The 20,737-nt window shown below is 44.5% G+C and overlaps 1 protein-coding gene across 1 annotated transcript in view; it reads left to right on the top strand.

The window, feature by feature from the left end:
- The window catches only part of Lpar3 (lysophosphatidic acid receptor 3), a 62,928-nt gene extending 42,750 nt beyond the window's left edge, over positions 1-20,178 (top strand). Inside the window, exon 3 of the mRNA XM_041655353.1 lies at positions 18,473-20,178. Coding sequence (XP_041511287.1) covers positions 18,473-18,780 — 308 coding nt within the window. The 3' untranslated portion in view covers positions 18,781-20,178. The remainder of the gene's footprint in view (positions 1-18,472) is intronic.
- Positions 20,179-20,737: the final 559 nt, after the last annotated feature.

Below are 20,737 nucleotides of genomic sequence, written 5' to 3'. Positions count from 1 at the left end.
GATGCCCCAGGTCGGAGGAATGGCTCTCTGCGTCTCTAGACTGCCAAGGGCTCCTGCCTGGCTCTTCTCTCTGCGGGTTGTAAACTGCTGGTCTCTTAGTATTCGGATGTCATCTTACACTTGGGCAAGTGTCTACAAGTATCAGCAAGCCCATTTATTTATTCAGTAATTTGATCATTGACTCATGAATAGATATTGATCCAGTTCCCACTCTGCAAAGAAAAAACCTGGGGATATGAATGTAAATTTTCTCTATATGGCCTCACTTCTTGATATATACCTGATCTAGTTGAGAAAATAGACATGAAAAAGGACAGAAGTAACAACAATAAAACCAAATACTTACGGTATTTTGGAGTCAATACAAAAGGTTTCAAATTGATATGTTTCAGCAGGGTCCTTCTGCTTCATAGGTCTCTGATTCTGTTCCATTCACCTAGCTTTAAGTGGCTAAATTTATCTTTAAGAAGACACTATCCTTCAGGCCGGGTAATGGCCTCTCTCTCTCTCTCTCTCTCTCTCTCTCTCTCTCTCTCTCACACACACACACACACACACACACACACCCGTGATTTCTCATTGCTACTTTCTGTAACCCAGATGGCTCTAGTTTCTTAGTATTTCTCCGGTCTTTCCCTGAGACATGTTTCATTCTGGACATCTTTAAAGCCGACCAGGAGCCTTTATAAATTGGGCTTCACACAAGAAGTAAGTCTACCCCTACAACCTGTGAAGCAGGTAGGCATCCATGTTAGCTGATGCACAGGCTGGTTACTAGATTAAATAATGGTTGGCACAAGTGGACCTGGGATTTGAACCCAGTGGTCTGTCTGTAAAGGCCAAGCTATTGATGTGTGATGCTACCTTACCCCTCTATCAACCGTTTCAGCCTATCGCACCACAATAGATCTTTCCTGAAATAGAAAAAGAGTTTATCACCATCCAGAGAGGCTTGACTCAAAACCTCGTGCCAAAGGGAAAGTCTCTCTCTCTCTCCATCCTCCCCCATGTGTCCACCAGCCCCAGAGAGGAATTTATCTTCTGTTACACAAATGAGGAAGCAGGCTTGGCAAGTCTTACTGGCGTTTGCCTAACCAGTAAAAATGTCTGTATCAGTAAAATAAATTAGTCATTGTGCACGATAGTAAACACAGGTGTTTAAGCAATCAAAGAAGCGTGTGTTTAAAGAGGAAATTGTAGTGCTCTGCTGCTGAGGGAAAGGCACCTACAGAGCAAGAGGACAATCTGGTCAAGATGTCCTCACTCCACAGAGTAAATGAGATCCCACCCCACACCCCCTTTATAAAGACAGAGTGGATGTGTTTTCTGTATTCCGGACCAAGGTGGGCAACCTCTAACGCATTACAGTTACTTGTTTATTTCGGGGAGAGCACTTGGTATGATTTGTGTGGAGGTCAGAGGTCAGCTTGTGGGCGTCAATGATCTTTTCCCATCATGTGGATCCCTGGGATCAAGCTCAGGTAGTTGGACTTGGCCACAAGCACCGTTAGCTTACGAGCCACCCCAGTAGCCTGGTGAGCACCGGCTCAATCAGAGACTCCTTTAAACCTGGGCCTATCTGCCTTTGAATCTGTACTTACATGATTTGGAAGTTTTGCTTCCTTAATTAACAACTTACAAAAATTTTACAGCTGTTTGTATGTTCTATCTTGCTAATCTTATTTATTACTAGCAATCAAAAGCTAGCAAGTCAGTTACTAATAAAAGTAACCCTTAGAAGGAGAATTTCTTAATCAGGGTGTAGCATAGCATAAGTGTGTTTTCTCTATTCACAGCTGAATGTGGGGGTGCAGTACAGTCCTGGTGCTTGCTCCAGGGGTCAAAACATGAGCATCATTTAAGGCCAGAGACCAGAAGTTCAAGGTCAGTCTGGGTAGTATAACAAGACCTCCTCTCAAAAAACAAGCAAAGAACCAACATGTTTGACTGCCCAAATGTGGGGAAACAGGGCTGTAATAAGAGCCTCTGGTTCTCATGTTTCATATGATAACAACCCTTTACCATGAGAGGGGGAGCCTTGGTGTATCAGGTTCCTGAGATAACAGGTGTCAAGATTCCTTTTGCTGTGACCCCTGTCTCAGCTTGTCATTACTATACATACTATAGTATAGTATACTATACATTGTCCTGATTGAAGGCGTTTGCTGTGTTTCGATGGCATAAGTTTGATCAACAGCACAGGAACAAATTATGACTATTCCTCCTTTCCAACAATCTCATTCTTTTTGTTCTCTTCACAAGCCCCCAAGTATTATCTTCCCCTCCATTTTCCTTCGCCATTACCACTCTGAGTTCCGGTCTTGCTGCCCATTCTGTTCACTTGATGTTTGCCCTTTGTTACCTTGCAACAGTTATTTTTATTCCCAGCTAGAGACAAACCCTTGGAGGCCAGGTCCTGTTCAGATCACCTTGACCTCCTGACACTTACTTGTAGAGACTCAGGAATCATGTTGGCGGTTGTGGGAAGAGACAAGACGGGGAAGCACACAGCTTGCTTTCTTGTGTCTGTTCCGAGGTCAGGAAGGGTCTGTGGTTGGCTACACAGACTAGAATGTTCCATTAGATGCCATAAAGGCTCGACAGTCCAGTAAAGTGCAGCGCTCTTCATATGGAAGCTTGTGCTCTGCTTTCCAGTACAGGAATAGGAGCTTAGCCCAGCCCAGTTTTTAGTAGGAATGGTGTCTCTATGGAACTCCGTGCCAAGTTAGGTATCACAGTGCCTGTGGCTATGTTTCTACTCTTGACACTGCCTCAATCTAGTCAATCACGTGGGAGAAGATCCGTTGGTGTTCAGCTCAATAAGTATGTACAGATGTGGGAAAGGGGAACATTTGACTCAACCCGGGACAGAATAGGAAAAGCTATGGTGAAAAATCCTGAAAAAAAAAAAAAGCTGTAAAGGACTTGGAGGGTAGTCAGGAGTGGTGACTCCCAGCCGCGATGCCAAGGTATAAGGGTCACTGTGAATTCCAGTCCGGCTCTGGCTCCAGAACGAGACTCTGCCTCAAAAATAAACCGAAGCAAGCAAAGACAACAGGACGGGGTTCAGCAGATAGCAGCAGTTCAGAGGGATGCGTGGGAAAGAGGAATGGGGTCAAAGCTCAGCCTTGCTCTTCCCTTTGGCCCTCCTTGTCTTGTGTGTGTGTGCGCGCGTATGTATGTGTGCGTGTGTGTGTGTGTGCGTGTGTGTATGTATGTGTGCATGTGTGTGTGTGCGTGTGTGTATGTATGTGTACATGCGTGTGTGTACGCATGTGTGTGTGCAGGTATGCATACATCTGTGCATGACTGTGAAGGCCAGACAACAACCTCAGGCACAGTTCATAAGGCACCGTTTAAAACCTTGCTTTTTTGAGACTGGGACTCCTAACAGTCTGGAACTGATCAGGTGGGCTAGAGCCACCGGCCAGCCAGTCCCGGAGTTGCCTCCTCTGCCTCCCTGGCACTGGGATTGCAGGATGCACTCTCTTTAAAGTAGTTTTTGGGAATTGAGCTTGGGTCCCCATGTTTGTACAGTAACTTCTTTACCCGCTGAGTCATCTTCTTAATTCCCTTTAGCCTGAACATGAGCCGAACTCACCGTGTTTTTCCAGGTTCCTGTGGATCCATGCTGCTCATTAGCACCCAATGCATTTCATACAAACCTCGAGGCCAGAGTTGAAGGCTCCCTTCTTTCCCGTAGAATGGCTACCCAGAAGACATGTTCCCCATTTCATGGAGGCTGAGGTGGTCGCTAGAATTCGGGTTGGCAGCTGAGAATAAAGATCCTGGTTAGTGGAAGGCCCACCCTTCACATGGGGAGCCCTTGAATGTTTGTCAGATCCCTTGACTCTTGACCTCGTTCCTGACTCATGGAATCAAGCGTCACCGCACAGCTGGTGCCTGTCGGTGAGTTAAAGAGGCAAAGTCCCTACTTTCAAGTTTACTTTCCAAGCTGAGTAATGGCTATTAATCAGTTAATCAGCCAACCCATAAAAAATAATTGCAGAGAGCAACAGAAGGAACCTGGTCAGAATAATATTGAAGGGACTGACCAGGGTGGCCGCTGCTTTCTCTGGAACAAAGGAGGGGCCTCTGCAATGGAGGTGACTTTGGGATTAAACTGCGAAAAGCTGTATTGAGTAAAGAACTGATTGGGAAGAGAGGGAGGGGAGGAGGAAGGGAGAGGGAGAGAGAAAATGCTCTTGTGTCTTTCTTGTTTACTTGAATCCTGAGCAATTAACACTAATGTTGGTTCCTTATAAGGGTTTGATAAGGGTTCAATAAGGGCTCGATAAATATTTATTAAATGACACCTAAGTCCTCAGACAGCAATGTTTTTCCAAGGACTGAACCTGAATAATGGAATTGCAGGGGGCGGGGCAAGGGCTGAGAAATGGACCCAAGACCTCAACTCTGCCATCACACGCTAGACCTCCAGCCCAAGCAATTGTTTTGTAATTTGCAAGTTACCTAGTTAACTGACATTGCTCTCCCAAATAGAAAATAATCAGAATTCTTAATGAGAGAATAAATAAAATTGATAGCTAAATGCGCATGAGAAGTAAGGACCACAGAGGCAATAGAACCTGTGAGGAGGGGAGGGACGAGGAGATTAAGATAACGAGCCCACATTTGTGCCTCTAGGGTACAGTCCGTTCCAACACCAGCCAGTCACTGCAGCTGCATTCTTAGGATGGAACCGGCTGCTCTTCCTCTCATTGCTGTGTTGATTGCAAAGTAAACTTTAAATAAAAATCTTTAAAAGGGAAAGACGGTGTCGCATTACACTTCCTTGAAGCAAATTCTGGTAAATACTGATTCTAATTGGCTTTGGGGAAATTCAGATATGATCAAAAGTAATAGAGGAAGGTATTCAATACAATTTGAATGGTCCTTTGAATGTTGCCCTTGCCAAATAAAAACCATAAATGTTTGTCATTTGGACTCTTAGCAACAGAAACATTAAAACACAGAAACAGCAGGATGAGTTATTGGGGACGCTGGTGATTTAAGATTTAGCAGATGACCCTGTGCCTGTGTCTGTGTGTCCAGGGGCTCTCGAGCCTACTTTGACCAAGTGACTTGTCATAGAGAAGAGGGTGACTATGCTTTTCCTCTGTCTTAGAGCCAGTGTCTAGAACTCAGGACAAATTCTGGAGCTGAGCTAAGAAGGAGAGTTGGTTTTGCTTTGTTTTGATTTTAAGTAGTGATGATGACGATGAATTCTTTTTCCCATCTTTCTTGTGAGTCTTTAAATACACATTAGCCCTAACTCCTTACGCTGGCCACGTAGCAATGACTTGTCTCCTTAGTGTCTGTCACCACCAATGGCTGTGCCTGTGGTGGAAAATGGCCTGCAAACAGAAAATGTTTGCCTAAAGTCTTTCAGTGTGGCTTATTCCTGCATCATTCTTTAGTGCGTCGTTGGATTAACCATTTCCTCGCAGCTCTTATAACTAATAATTTGTTGCTGTAATGAAACACCATGACCAAAGACAACTAAGGGGAAAAGAGTTTATTTGGGCTTGCAGTTTCAGTGGGAGAATCCACCATGGCAGGAGAGGTCTGCCAGAACATGGACAGCGCAGAGAGATGAAAGACCGACTCTTCAACTACTTCGGAAAATCAGGGAGAGCGGCCAGGAAGTTGAGTGATGCTATTTATGCCCAAAGTCTGTCCCAAAGATGTAGTTCCTTTAGCAAAGCTCCACGTCCTAAAAGTTCCATATTCTTACTGGCTCATGGCATTTCCTGAAATAATACAGTGCATTCCTGGAAAGACTACGTTTAGGTGATGTGATGCCCATGATGAGTATCTGCGTGCAGCCCTGTGTATACTTATCATATGGGTATCACATTACCCAAGTAAATGATGCTCACAGAAATGTTTTATCAGAGTGGTGACCTCTGGAGCTGTACAATAGGAGGGCCTTGTGCTAGCATGTTCCTCCTCAATAGCTTAATGTACATTTTGCATACAAATATTTTATATATATATATATATATATATATATATATATATCCTAATATGTATGTAAAATATATACATAACTGAGTACTTCCCAATGTCTATAACTAAATCCATAGGTATGAATTCATAGACTCCCCACGAGTATCTACTACCTCATCTATCAAGCTAAGATGTGTTATTTCCAAAAAAACATTTCTTAGGGAATTTCACTTAGAAGGTAAGTTACTCTTGAGGCCAAAAACATTCTGTGAGCATCTTAAGTTTCCAGGCTTCTTTTTCTTTCCTGATTGAGGTTTGTATAGAATAATTTTAAAAAACTTTTTTTTAAAATTTAAAATAAAAAAACCCTTGAAAATCAAAGAACTTTATAATTCAGCTAATAAGCACCCTGACCTAAATCAATGTCTAAAAAATAGGTCATAATGAGAGGTTGGATTTGGGTTGAATATGATCAAGGTGCATTGATGGATTATGAAATTATCAAATAACAAATTAATAATATTTTTAAAAATAAAATTAAATAAAATGTATAACATAACACCAGTGAAGATTTACCAAATAAATGATTTAGCCAAACAGTGACATAAACTGTCAATAGCCATATTAATATGGATATGACACATGCCTATAATTTATTACTTTTTAAATAAAAATAAACCATAAAACTTTATTCATAGTATGAATATATTATGCTGAAGTGAATGGATCAATTCATTAAATGATCTCTCCTGAGTTGTCGGCCTAACACGGCTCCCAGATAGTGCAGGAAACAGGGTGGGATGTGAGAAACTGCACACTCGAGCGTGTATGCTCGCTAACAGTTGGCCATCTCCTCTAAATTCATGCTGAGATTTAGTCATTATGATAGCAGTATTATGAAGTAGGACATTTAAGAGGTTGTTGGACCATGAGGGCAGAACGAATGCCAATATCCCCGGAATGGGTTAATTATGTCAACAGGAGGTTTGTGACAAGATCACACTCTCTTGCCCCAGTTTCATGGATGCTCACTTGCTCCTCTGCCATGTTATGTATGACATAGCATGAAGCGGTCATCAGATACAGGCACTATGTTTAGTTTCCCTAGCATATAAACTAACTAAACTTCTGTTGTTGATAATTTACCTGCTGTGTGGCACTCTGTTATAGTGGCAGAAAGTGGTGAGTGTGTGTGTGTGTGTGTGTGTGTGTGTGTGTGTGTGTACATGTGAGCATGTTATAGCAGGCAAAGCACACTGTCAGGTCTTACAGGTTATCTAAGCGGCACAGCAGGAGAAGGACCAGTTTTATCTGGACAGTCAGAGCCAACATGTTCAAAGTGTTTTCTGTGTCACACACTCTCCACATATTATCATATTAAATTCTCAAGAAACCCCCATTGCATCATATAATCTGCTCATTCTCTAGCTAATTGGCTGGGGAATCTTGGCTGATTTGCCCTTAGTCATAGACAGGATTTCAACTCAGAGCCTGTTGGATTTCAAGCTTTTGTTTTCTTATCATGAGAATGGAAACAGTGTTTTTCTCAAGAACAAATTCCATTTGATTGCTACAACTGCTAGTAACACTCTGCTACATATCCGGCCTCCTAGGCAAGTAACATCATGCTTGATTAGCCCCAGTGCTGGTGCCTCTGTGATACAGGCTTACTTCTCCAGTTTCTAGCCTCTGTAAGGAAGTGTGGTTTCCATCCTTTCCCCAGTACCTACTACTTCCTGTTGCTTCCACCGGGCTCTCAGTGGTACCTTCCTGGGCCAACTTTCTATGCTATTTGCAAATGTCAAACCAGCAAAGATAGACTTTTTCTATCTCCCCCAGGATCCCATTCTGTGCTCAGAGATGTCATAAAATGCTTCATGTCTACAGTTGAAAAGATAGCATTCTGGGTAGAGGACCAGTGGGAAGAGCTTTAGATCCTTGGGTGACTAATTGGTGTCTGTCAGCATTTATATTATACCAAACAGCTCCCTCTCTGATCATGCTCGCCACTGACCTTCCTCCCTTCCTCAGAGGGAGATCCTTGAGAGAACAGTTGGTAAGACTAACACAGTGAGGGTCCACACGCAAGCTGCTTGAAGTGGGATCTAGAGGTAGGAGCAGCGTCCGCTTGCTGGGTTTACGGTTTCCAGCTCTTGTCCCAAGTTAAAGACTAGAATTAGGTCTGGGCTGTGGCTGCAGCTGGCATGCCTTTGCTGCAGACTGTGTTTTAGAGCTGCTTGGCAGGAAAAATTCCAACTTTCTGAAGCTGGCTACAAATTTTAAACAAGTGTCTGAAAACTATTTGTTCGAGTCAGGCTTTCTGACAGCAGGAACAACAGCATTGGATGAATATTTATGGGCAGTTTCACTGTGCAGTGTCTATTTCAAACTGTTTAGATTTACTAAACTATATATTTTCACTCCTTTTAGACAAGCAACTTTTAAAACCCCATGAGCAAATAAATATGAATTAGAATACGAACTACATCTGGAAGCATTATTTTTAAATCATGGAACAAATTATTTAATGTTGTAAGAACATTTCCCCCTAAATATTATGTTAATATATGACATATATATTATAAAGCTTCAACCCCAAACACCTATTTATTTTTGCATTTTTGCTTTGATTTTCTTTGACTTTTTTCAAACACGAAGACTGCTTCACCAGAATTCTGTCCACCTCCTGACTTTTCTGTGGGGCTGTAATTTTCTATTTTGGTAAATCAGACAGCCCTGCGGATCCTAGGTTAGTATTATTGCTTGTGCTCTGTGGCTTTCTCCTGGGCTAAAAACAAAGAATGACAGAGTGAACAGATTTAAAATATATCCTCCTGTTTGATGAAATTAGTAGTCCATGTGCCAGAGACCAGTCTGGGTGGCTGCTTTTGTCGCTATGGGTGTTTTGTGAGCTACTCTCGTGTCAAAGTTTCTTTCTGGTTGCATGTGTGAATTTTTGATAAAAATATGGATACACATCTTACAGCTTGTAGCCCACCAGCAAGGGACACTAAGAGCAGGAACTGAAGCAAAGACAGGAGACACTGCTGACTGGCTTGCTCCCATGACTTGCTCCCTCAGCTACCTTCTTATATAACGCAGGACACCTGCCCCAAGATCACACTGTCCACAGTGGCCTTGACTCTTCTACATTAGTTACCAATGTAGAGAATGTCACAAAGACATAGGCCTTTCTTATCTGGGCGGTTCTTCAGTTGAGGTTCCCTCTTCCTACACGACTCCAGGTTTGTGTCAAGCTGACAGTTGAAGCTAACTGTGAGAGTCACCTCACCCCCACAAGTGCTAAACCAGACAGAGACCCACAATGGAGCACCGGACAGAAATTTCAAGGTCCAAATCAGGAGCAGAAGGAGAGAGAGCACAAGCAAGGAACTCAGGACCGCGAGGGGTGCACCCACACACTGAGACAATGGGGATGTTCTACTGGGAACTCACCAAGGCCAGCTGGCCTGGGTCTGAAAAAGCCTGGGATAAAACCGGACTAGCTGACATAGTGGACAATGAGGAGTACTGAGAACTCAAGAACAATGGCAATGGGTTTCTGATCCTACTGCACATACTGGCTTTGGGGGAGCCTAGGCAGTTTGGATGCTCAACTTACAAGACCTGGATTGGGGTTCCTTGGACTTCCCACAGGGCAGGGAACCCTGATTGCTCTTTGGGCTGATGAGGGAGGGGGACTTGATTGGGGGAGGGGGAGGGAAATGGGAGGCGGTGGCGGGGAAGAGACAGAAATCTTTAATAAATAAATAAATTTAAAAAAAGTGCTAAACCATCTTAAACACATGGTTGAGGGTATATTGGCCCTCTGGAGCATCACCGTCCCTGTCATGACCTTTAATGTGCATGTGAGATATTTTAATTGAATGCTTCCAATAACCTTAAACTGCTGTCGCCACATTGTCAGCTCGGTGCTAGACTCGAATATTCTAATACCCAATCCACTAGACTTTAAAAACTAACTAAGACAGCTCATGTTTTTTATTCCAAGTATGGCACTCAAACTAGTTTATTTGGTTATGAGAAGAAAGTTCATTTATAGTCTAATTATACTGCTAGTGAGTTTCTAAAACAGTTACCAAAAGAACAGAAAACACCATTAAGAGGTGGTGGTGGTGCACGCCTTTAATCCCAACACTTGGGAGACAGAGGCAGGCGGATCTCTGTGAGTTCAAGGCTAGTGTGGTCTACAGAGCTAGTTCCACACAGAGAAACCCTGTCTCAAAAAACCTAAAAACCTAAAGAAGAAGGAGGAGGAGAAGGAGGTGGAGGAGAAGGAGGTGGAGGAGAAGGAGGTGGAGGAGGAGGGGTTGGAGGAGGAGGAGGAGGAGGAGGAGGAGGAGGAGGAGGAGAAGAAGAAGAAGAAGAAGAAGAAGAAGAAGAAGAAGAAGAGAAAAAGAAAGAAAGAAAGAAAGAAAGAAAGAAAGAAAGAAAGAAGAAAGAAATAATAGTGGGGCTGGAGAGATGGCTCAGAGGTTAACAGCACTAGCTGTTCTTCCAGAGGTCCTGAGTCCAATTCCCAGCAACCACATGGTGCCTCACAACCTTCTATAATGAGATTTGGTGCCCTCTTCTGGCATGCAGGTATATATACAGGCAGAACACTGTATACATAATAAATAAATAAACAAATAAATAATTTTTTTTAATTTTGAAAAAGAAACAACGTGTGTGATTATTACAACTGACCTGTCACTTGGAAATGAAGGGAACTAGACTTCTCTCAGATGACATCATCACGAAGACAATATCTGGCATGCTGGGCACTTACTCAGTAAATATTTACTAACCGAAGGGCATATGGCTTCAGTTGCAGCCTACAGCTGATGGCTCCCAAATCAGCACCTCTACCCATCGCTCTCAGACTCATAGCCTTGTTGCCAGCTGCTCTCTACCGTAGAAAAGCCGCAGGTAGTCTATGTCCAGTCCTATAGAGGGACAACTGCCTCCTCCTCCCAGACAGGGCCCCTCTGTCTCCTATGCTTGGTAAGCACAGACACATGCTTCGAGCTATTCTCCGCTCTTTCTCTGTCCTCACTGCCAATATGATCCAAGTATGTGATGCCTTCAAGTTCTGCCCTCCTTTCTCGCCCTCAAATTAATCTAATTCTGCCCATTTACACCACGGCCTTTTCAGATCCTGGTCAGTGTTTCATGTGGATTTCTGCCAGTCTTCAGAGGCCTTGGCTAGGCCAGGTTCTCATTGTTAACCAAGCAAGAGCACTTCCAAGGGAACGGGTTAAACAGGGAGACGCCTAGCGCACACCTCATTCTCAGTTGGTAACTGGAACAGTAAGTGAGCTCCTGGGGCAATCCTGATGCAGATGGGAGCAGACTTCCCTTTCCACCTATTCCTGTCCATCTGAGAGTCTGGATAAAGCTTGGCTCTGAAATCTAAGACTTATAGATGTAAGATTCAACAGTATCAGCAAACTACCTTGTATAGTGGTAGTTTCCAGAACGTGGCCAGTGAGACTGCCAAGGACTTGACATGTGTATGACCAACTACCAGGCAGAAGCAACATGAAGGGGTCCATAGAGAAGGCTCAAGTCCATCACAGTAAGGAGGGTAGGACAACAGAAGTTGCTTAGCCCGCGTTGTTGAGAGCATGGGGCCGATAAGAAGCAGGGGTGGGAGAGGAAGGAGGCAGACCTATCATACTCCAAGCATCCATCTCCCAAGTGACCCACTTCCTCCAAATGAGGCCTCACCCCCAGAGCTTCCCCAGCCTGGCAGGACACTTCCATCAGCAGGGGGGAAAAGTGTTCAAAAACATGAAGCTATGGAGGGGGGTGAATTCAAACCACAGCAGTATATGATGGGGAAGAAAAACTCATGGGGAAAAATAAAAGTGGATTTGCTGTATGGGGCTCAACCAAAACTCCTCTCTCCCCTGCTTTCCTTAGTCAGAAAAACCTGCCTAAAATTTCTGATGAGAAAGTTCCTTTGAGAGAAATCTTCATCCACTTTTAAAAAGTGATTTGAAAACCGTTGATGCATAGGAGTGGAGTTTTAAGTTTAATTTCCACTTCCACTTGGGATCTGCAGTAAGAGACAGCATAGCTTCCAAACCCCAGCCCAGCACACACATGCTCGTGCATGTGACTGCCACATGTTTTATGAAACAAATACACATTTACTCCACTTTATATACGATGACGCTTTTTGCTCAGTGTGTTTTTTTCTTCTTCTCCATGCCAGCTGTGAAATAGTAAATTGATTTTATGATCCATTGAGCAGCTAAAATCTGAGAAACCTTTGACCTAGTCTTCCTTATTGGAGTTCCTTTATGGGCCATACAAAGAAATGTTTTCTTAATTCTCTCAAAAAGATTCATAACTCATACCATGTCGGATGCTTGGAAGACAAGTTATTTCATCACCTGGAGTGGATGTCCACGAGCATCCGAGCTTACTTCTCTGGAGTCATTGGAGAAGGCATCTTGAGTCTGAGCTACGCCAAACCAAACTCCTGAGCAGTGTGCGCGAGCTTGCCTAGATTTCAGTTCTCAGGCTCCATCTGAGTTCCTTAATCACTCACTTGCTTTAAAACCATCCTGGGCTGTTTGGGATTCCCCAGGTGCCTCGAGCTGTTTCTGACCCTTCTGAAAGTCGTTCTTGACCCTCAGTACCCAGCTCAACAGAATGTTACTTCCTCTGAGCTCTTCTCTGCAAGCTGCTGGGGTCATTGGGCCTGGTTTCCACTCCTGCCAAGCTCTGAGAAGTAGGGTAGTACGCCGTCCATAATGACAGTTGATGGCTCAGCTAGCTAGCACAGTGCCTGGCCCACACGGCTCTTGGGAGCCTCCAGTCTGGGTCATCTGAGTTAATCTCCCTTGTTGATGAATGTAGGGGTTCATACTAAGGACTAGAAACATGTCTACGATAAAGATAAAGCTTGTTTGCTTACAGGACTTATGAAAGGCCTGGGAGACAAGACCTTAGCATTAAAAATCACTGAGAATAATACACAATGCTAAGGAGCCAGCATAGGGAAAAGGGGCCTTAAACCCTGGCTTCAGTCTCAGCTGTTCTAAACGTCAAAGTTTCACCTGAGAGACTAAGGTAGCAATCTTATATGGGTGTGGTTTAAGTGGCAAGTACATCTAAATCTCTGAATGTTCCGCCTGGCCAAGGGCTCTGGGGGTATGATAACATGGGATGAAGCAGGCAGGGGCCCAGAGACATGCCAGTATTGCAGTAGAAGGTGCTGGAAGGGCCAAAAGGAAGGACGGATCCCTTTGGTGAGAGATGGGAGCAGTCCAGTGGAGCAAGAAGCTTTTGAACCAAGTTTGGAAAGAAGAGTAGACCTCAGGTTAGGGTGTGAGAGGCATTTCTGGCAACACAGAACCGAAGGCTGATGGCACTCAGGGAGGAACATGTGTGTCTTGCCTGCAGACTAGTTTTGAGGCTAGGGTTTATACATTGATTTATACACGTGTTCATGAACATTTTTTTCAAATTTGGGGGGAATATATTAAACACTAGAGATACGGTTTTTTCTCATTTTAAGGATGTCTGTCTTTTCCCTTTTCTGTATTTTTTTAATATATTTATGAAGTCTAATTTTGTTATCAGAGTCAGATTGTTTGGATCATTTTGGGTCAGTTCAGAGATAGTTCACAAAATGGGCTGTATCTTACACTCACCCAGGGAATCAATTAGTGAATCCTTCACACTTCCACATCCTCCCAGAGATGCTGATATTAGGTCCACGGGGATCAGAAGGTAGAGTATTAGAATATTCTCTTGTTGGGCTGGAGAGATTGCTTAGTGGGTAAAGTATACTCTGTGCTAGCATGAGAACCTGAGTTTGAGCATCAGAACCTATATCAAAAAGAACCTGAATGCAGCCATATATGATTGTAATCTCCGTGAAGGGTGGATGGAGACAGGCGCCGCTCTGCCACTTTCTGGCCAGCAGGACTGAACCATTTGATGGGTGGCTATCTCAAAAATAAAGTGGAAAGCATGTAAGACATAGACTCCAAGTTTGTCTTCTAACCTCTGCACAGATGTGAATGTGCACTCACACGCGTGTACCTGCACATACACACATACACGCACACAGGAACACATACACACATGCACTTCCTTGTAACTCAGCTGGCTAGCTAACTTGGGGAACCCCCAGTTTAGAGAAATCACCTTGATCAGTTTTTAACCAAGGCTTTGCATATGTCCTGAAAGTCAAATTTGTCTGAATTTTACAATGAGTTGAATCTAATAATTACATGGAATTTGGCGATTTCCTACACGAAATAAAGCTCAGCAGAAACTCAGCATACCTTCCATTTTAACCTAAAAATCTCTCCTCTGTATGTGTCTTAGAAGGATGCAAAGGAAACCCTTGTCCCAGCAGGACTTGGCCTGCAGAAGAGCAGGCTTCTCTTAAATCCCTCGGTCTACTCCAGGTCTCACATCCACATCTTAGCTCTTTGGACGCCTCCATTTGTTTTACGTGCCCTTCTGGAGCAGCTTGGGTCAAGCCCGCGCCTGTCTCTTGTATGACCAACACGCAGGCTGGAGAAGACAACTGACCCACGTCTTCCCTTGTCTGCTCTTCTCCAAGAAAAGCACTCCTAATTCCATGCACCCCCCCCCCGTCCCCCATCCCCAGTGAGGCTGCAATGGACCCATGCCTGTTGGTTAATGGTGATTCCTTTGTTAGGTGCAAACTTGATCTTATCAGAGCTTCTTTCAACCCTGGTAGTTAGTTCCTAGCAATAATTGCGGTGCATCGAGTCAAAGAAACACAAAGCACATTCCTTTAAGGTTTTCTTTTCTTCTAGAGTTTACAGACGACTGGGAGGGAGTAACTGGTCTGAACCTCCCAGGATATCTTTCCTCTCCCCACGCTCCACCCCACCTCACTTGACTCAGAGTCTTGTGCGTCCCATTTTGTCCTTAAGTCGCTATGCAACTAGGGATGAACTTAAGCTTCTAATCTTCTACCCCTCCGAGTGCACTGCCATTTGATGTATTCGGTGGCGGTGGATAGGACCCGGGGCGTCATATATGCTAGACAAGCACTCTACCGGCTGGATCTCAACCCTTTCCTCCCATTTTTAAGGGTTAACACAGTTACCTGTACCTATCCACTATTTCCCTTATCCTTCAAGAGGTTTCTACATTACGGGTCCCCAGGGCTCAAGCAATTCTTGACAAATCATTTAAAATATTTCGAGAGAGTGGTTTCATACCTGACAGCTGGCATATGGTAGAAACCTCTAGGAAATGGGCTGTTAGATCAGCATACCTGCATTCTGTTACACATTCCTGTGAGAACCTGGCCTCCAGGGGGCGGAGTCTTACATTATTCCAGTTCCTGCCTAGGACGTGGGCCTCAGCATGAAACACCTGTTCCTTAGGTTCTCAGCCTCCAAGGTTAGGCTGTTCCTTCAAAGAAGATGTGCCTGGTTTCTCGTCAGAAACCACATCAACAGAAGATCAGCGTGGCCAGCTTCTCTTCTCCTGCTGTCTGCCTCGTCTCCCTTCGCCTTCTGGTCTCTTTTCTCCCTTTCCTTCCTGATGTACCTCAGAAATGGACTTGGAAGCTGTTCCCCAGTCAGATGTGACAGACTGAACGTGGGAACCTTAGAAGTTCAGGAGCGACCCTTCCACTTCCTTTCCTTTAGAAGGGTCAGGCACCCAGCCTAGCACAGGTTCCCTGGCTTGAAATCCCGGCCTTGCCATTACCACCTGGACGCCTCTGAGCATATCAGCTGGCACTGGGCCTCAGGGCTAAGATGAAAAGTGTGTTAGTGCTTATTTCTAAGAAATTAACTGAAACTTAAGTAGTTAACTCATCTACAGTTATTAAAGCAGCTTCTGACATCTAATTGGGGTACAAAAAAAGTGTCACATTATTATTGAATACACTATTTGAAAAAGAGACATAGAGAGAGAGAGAGAGAGAGAGAGAGAGAGAGAGAGAACTACCACGTTAGAGACACCAACTTAAAGGTTTATTTGTAGTGTTTAGTCACCTGTTGACCAATATAAATCAATGTGCTGAGTGGGGAATAAAGCTTTTAAGATTTAAACACACACACACACACACACACACACAGAGAGAAAACTCCCTGTTTTCATACTGAGAGCTTTCCCCCTCCTTCAGTTCCATCACCCCCTCTCATTGGTCTGGAAGCTACATGTTTACAAATTTTGCTGTGTGCTTAACGAAGTCTAAATCAGACACTGCTTTTCCTTTCTTCCCGAGAACCTTGGAACATTTCCACTGGGGTTTCTTTGCAATTAGGCGATCTCATACAGAAAAGACTCTCCGCATCAGAGCCAGGAGTCTCTGCATTTGGTGCCCAGCTTGGTTCAGCTCTGGTGCCTTGGCAACCCTGCAGCCCGCTGCAGAAACACCAGCAGGAAGAGAGGTTTGCTGCTGTGGAAACTCCAGACCACTGGAGCCAAAGAGGGCCTCAAAGCTGGTTCACACTGGTGCTTTTCAAAAATTCCACCAACCTCAGCAATGAGAAGTAGCACCCTGGGGGGTAGAGAGATGGCTCAGTATGAAGAGTCCATGCTGCTCTTGAGAGGACACGAGTTCAGTTCCCGGCACCCACGTCAGGCAGTTCTCAGTCACCTGACTCCAGCTCCAGAAGATCTGATGCCTCTGGCCTTTGGACCCCTGCACTCAAGTGCACATACCTACGTAAATGCACCTCACTAAAAGTAATAAAAAGTATATCTCTTTTAAAAGCATAGCTACACTGCTCCATCAGCATTGCACCCACGTGTAACATATAAAATTTCAGTAAAACCATAATTCCCTTGGTTTGTGTAACTGCGAGTTATTCCATCCTATTTTACTCCTATTTTTTAAAAATGGTCAAAATCCACTAAACTGATTGCACACCCACCAAAAGATTTTGGAGATCCAGATGTACCCTAAAGTCCCTGGTTTACAGCCAAGGAAGCCCAGCCTCTCTGCCATGATGTGGATCTCCAGGAGTTGTACAATAAGTGCCCGAGGACCTAGTTATTCTTTCTGACCTCCCATCCAGTTCTTTGCACACATTAGTCAGATAAGAAAAAAACACTTTGTGTGATGGGGAAAAAATTGGTTTGGTAATGTATCGTTATAAAACAGAGAGCTGACCTCTTCTGTTATCTCTTACACATCCAATTTGGGTTGAAGCAAAGCCACAGCTCAGAGGCTCTAACGGAGTACTGGGGACCATTTCTCATCAGTTCTGACACTCACGTGTGGCCAGACTTATGTGAACAACGAGGAGAAATCTGCCCGGAGAGTGTTCTAACCCATCGAAGTCACTAGTAGTTGGTTGACTTGCCTATTCTGTTTTCCACATTAACTTTCTGCTCCCTAGCACTGTCTGGCGCAGCCCCAAGCATATGGTAAGCTTGATGTGAATATTTATTGACTTGTAGGCAGTGCATTATAAGGGCACCCAGAGAAAAGAACTATACCATGATAAGGAGATGGGTCACACCACAGTGAAGATGCCGTCCGTGGAAGGAGAGGATGCATTCGAAATCAGGTGTCTCCTAAGAGCAATTTATTATGGGCAAGACACATAACCTCTCTGCAGCCTGTCTCATAGCATGACCCTATGAGTTCATCAAGAAAAACATTTCTCCCACCAGGTTTGGCTCATAACAAGCATAAGACGTTAGCTGTTGTCTGTTGCCTGAGGTTATGCTAATTAAACAGTAGACTACTGTACTTCTTTCAACATCACTGAGCTGAGCGGGAAGGTCAGGGTGATCCAGGCACTAACAGATGGTGCTCATGTTCCAGCATGGTCTACGAAACACATTTCTAGCCATCGTACCACGAGAGAATGGTTTCTTACAAAGGCGGTGGAGATCACGGCAAACGATTAAACAGCCTACGAATATGTCACCGAGAACAGACGGCTTAGGAAGCCCCAGTGTGTGTGAGTGATGGATGGAGCGTTTGACTTGATCAAAGTCGAAAGAAAATGCCCTAGGAGCCGTGGCTGCCCCTCACAAAGCCCATTGTACAGTGTGACTTGGTGTGGGTGGGGTGGGTGGGGGAGCTGTGTGGGGTGTGTTAGTCATTCCTACCGTTTTCAAGAAAGTGATTAGGAAATCTGAAGTCCGGAACAACAGAAAGGGTAGGAATAGGAGTGCTGGATCCCTGCACACAGACGCTAAGAGCGGAGCCTCAGTTTCCCTTCTATCAAATATGAGCAGCTGCAGCAGCCTTCTGATGGGCTCTGGAAAAACCTCTGGGGCTCACATTCGTAGAGCACTTTATAATTACTTTCTGAAGATTAGCTTTTGTTAATAAAGATATAAAAATAAATCTGGGTGAGCATATGACAGCGAGGCGGAACCCAAGGGATGGTCAGAGGGGGTCCCAGCCATCCAATGCTAACCCTCTTCTGAAGGCTGTCATTTCTCCCAGCGGGTGAGGAAACACCGAGGGCTGGAACAGAAACCCTGAAACAGCATCCCCAGGTCTGAGCAGCCCTCACTTCTTCCTGACTTCTCCCGGCAGGTGCCTTCGTGGTGTGCTGGACCCCAGGGCTGGTGCTGCTGCTGCTGGACGGCCTGAACTGCAGGCAGTGCAACGTGCAGTACGTGAAACGCTGGTTCCTGCTGCTGGCGCTGCTCAACTCGGTCATGAACCCCATCATCTACTCGTACAAGGACGAGGACATGTACAGCACCATGAGGAAGATGATCTGCTGCGCCCCGCAGGACAGCAACGCCGAGAGGCGCCCCTCCCGCATCCCCTCCACCATCCACAGCAGGAGCGACACCGGCAGCCAGTACCTGGAGGACAGCGTCGGCCACGGCTCCTAAGCCAAGGACGTCTCTGCCCGCTTCCTCTGGGGAAAGAGCTGCTAAGGATGCTTGGCTGTCTAACAAAGCCCATGTGCAGACAGTGTTGTCTGAGGTCTCCACGCTGGGGTTACAAAGTTTTCGTTTTCAAGGAAGATAAGATACTGCCTTTAGTGAAAGTTCACAGGAAAGGGAGACAGAAACAGTGGACTCCTGCTTGCTGTCTGTGAACATCTCAAGTCATCCTCCAGCTCTGGGCTCTGCCGCCATCTTGCCACCATTACCTTCATGTTTTCAAAGACGATGAAGGGTGTAGGTCAAAAGAAATAATAAATAGTCATACTTCAGCCTCCTTGTGGAGCTGCTAGACACTAGGTAGCTGTTTCTGCTTGCATTTAAGATGTCTGAAAATGCTTTAGCAGTGGACTTTGTTTTCCCCAAAGAATCCTTGGCCAGAAGCTCGATGTACTGTAGGAATCTGGGAAAAGCCAGTACAGGCTCTGGAGTAAACTTGATTTACAACCAGATGAACTTTCTGAGGAAAAACATTTATTGAAAAGAACACTGAAAATATGGAAATATTGACGTTTTTCTGGGGTGTAAAGAGTCTTTTGTCCTCTAGGTACATGAGGCCATGTGCTCTGTGTGGGTGTGCAATTCAGCTGCTTTGTAAAGAGTCAAGTCAGTGATGGTGAGCTGAATTCACAGTCTCCTAGAGTTTCCAGTCCGAGCTAGTGGCCTTAGAAAGAACTTTGTGTTCTAAACAAGAAGAGAAAAGGTGTTCACTTCTAAACGGGCAACCGTCTTGCAGAGAGAATGATAGTATTGACAAGCAGGCTGGACCTCTTCCAAATAACATGGAGTATGAGCATGACCAGAGCCTCCATTTGGGCTATCTGGACACCACCGCTAGGCTTGCTGGACTCAGTGTGCAAGGTAATTGCATAGCTAGTAGTTTGCCCAAATCTGCCAGTATACTTTATCTTCCTTATGGACTGAATTTTGATGTTTTATTTCTCTCCTTCAAAGACCAATGAAAGACAGATCAGTCAAAAACAGAAATAGTGTTCCACACACATAGGGTACCTACCAACATCTTCTGTGTAAGATGTTTAGAGACTATGCCGACTTAAAGAAAGAATAGCTTCAAGGCAGGTACTATAGTATTTATGTAGTTTGTACAAGTTTACATGCCTTCTTTCTCTTTTTTTTTTGCTATTGTGATATGACATTCATGTGCACAAACTACTTGTAATAAAAGAATTTAAGAAGTCATGCTTTGACATATAATGGACTAAAATATAAAGCATTTTAATTAGAAGGCTTAGAGGTTTTTATGCTTGCTGCAGTAGGTGAATGTACCCAAAGCTTATGTTAAAGCTACCTATAAAATAAAAATTTAAAAGGACCTGCTCCCCCTTGACGAGGCCCATTATTGCCTTTTGTATTGCTAAGCAAAAATACGACTGTTGTGACTGTGCCTTGCATTTCTACTGCAGAAGAAAAATGGAATTTGCCGTGAAGTGCGTGCTGCTGGTGTTTTCTGTAAGCATTCGGAATCCACAGCTGGCCAGAGGGTGGAGAACTGAAATTGAATTCCAGTCTCCGGATAGCTACTAAGGGATCTTTAAAGGTTCTGTGCGGCGGCAGGAACCATTTTTAGCGCCCTGCATCCGATCATCATATTCAGAATGGTGTCTGGAGGGGATCCAAACTGTGGAAGCACGGTGCGGAAATAGATAGCTTCTGTGTTTTATGCTCACACACCTCTCGAGAATGGCACAGGAATAGGGAATTCATGTATATTTGGAAATGGTGATTGGAGAGGTTACAGAGTTCACTGAGACCACTGAGAAAATCCAGCCTTTGGTGTGTGAGGGAATAAATGCAAAGAAAGAAAGAACGCTTCCCCTGGCAATTCTAAGACCCTGAGTCTGCACTTCTTATCCGCATTCATTGCAGCGGCCATACTGAACAT

This window comes from Microtus oregoni, unplaced genomic scaffold, assembly GCF_018167655.1.
Source record: "Microtus oregoni isolate MIOR12 unplaced genomic scaffold, Mior012 000000F_ref0000247, whole genome shotgun sequence".
NCBI classification, from domain to species: Eukaryota; Metazoa; Chordata; class Mammalia; order Rodentia; family Cricetidae; genus Microtus; species Microtus oregoni.
Note: the sequence above shows the minus strand (reverse complement) of the source record. Positions and strands in the feature narration are given on the sequence as shown.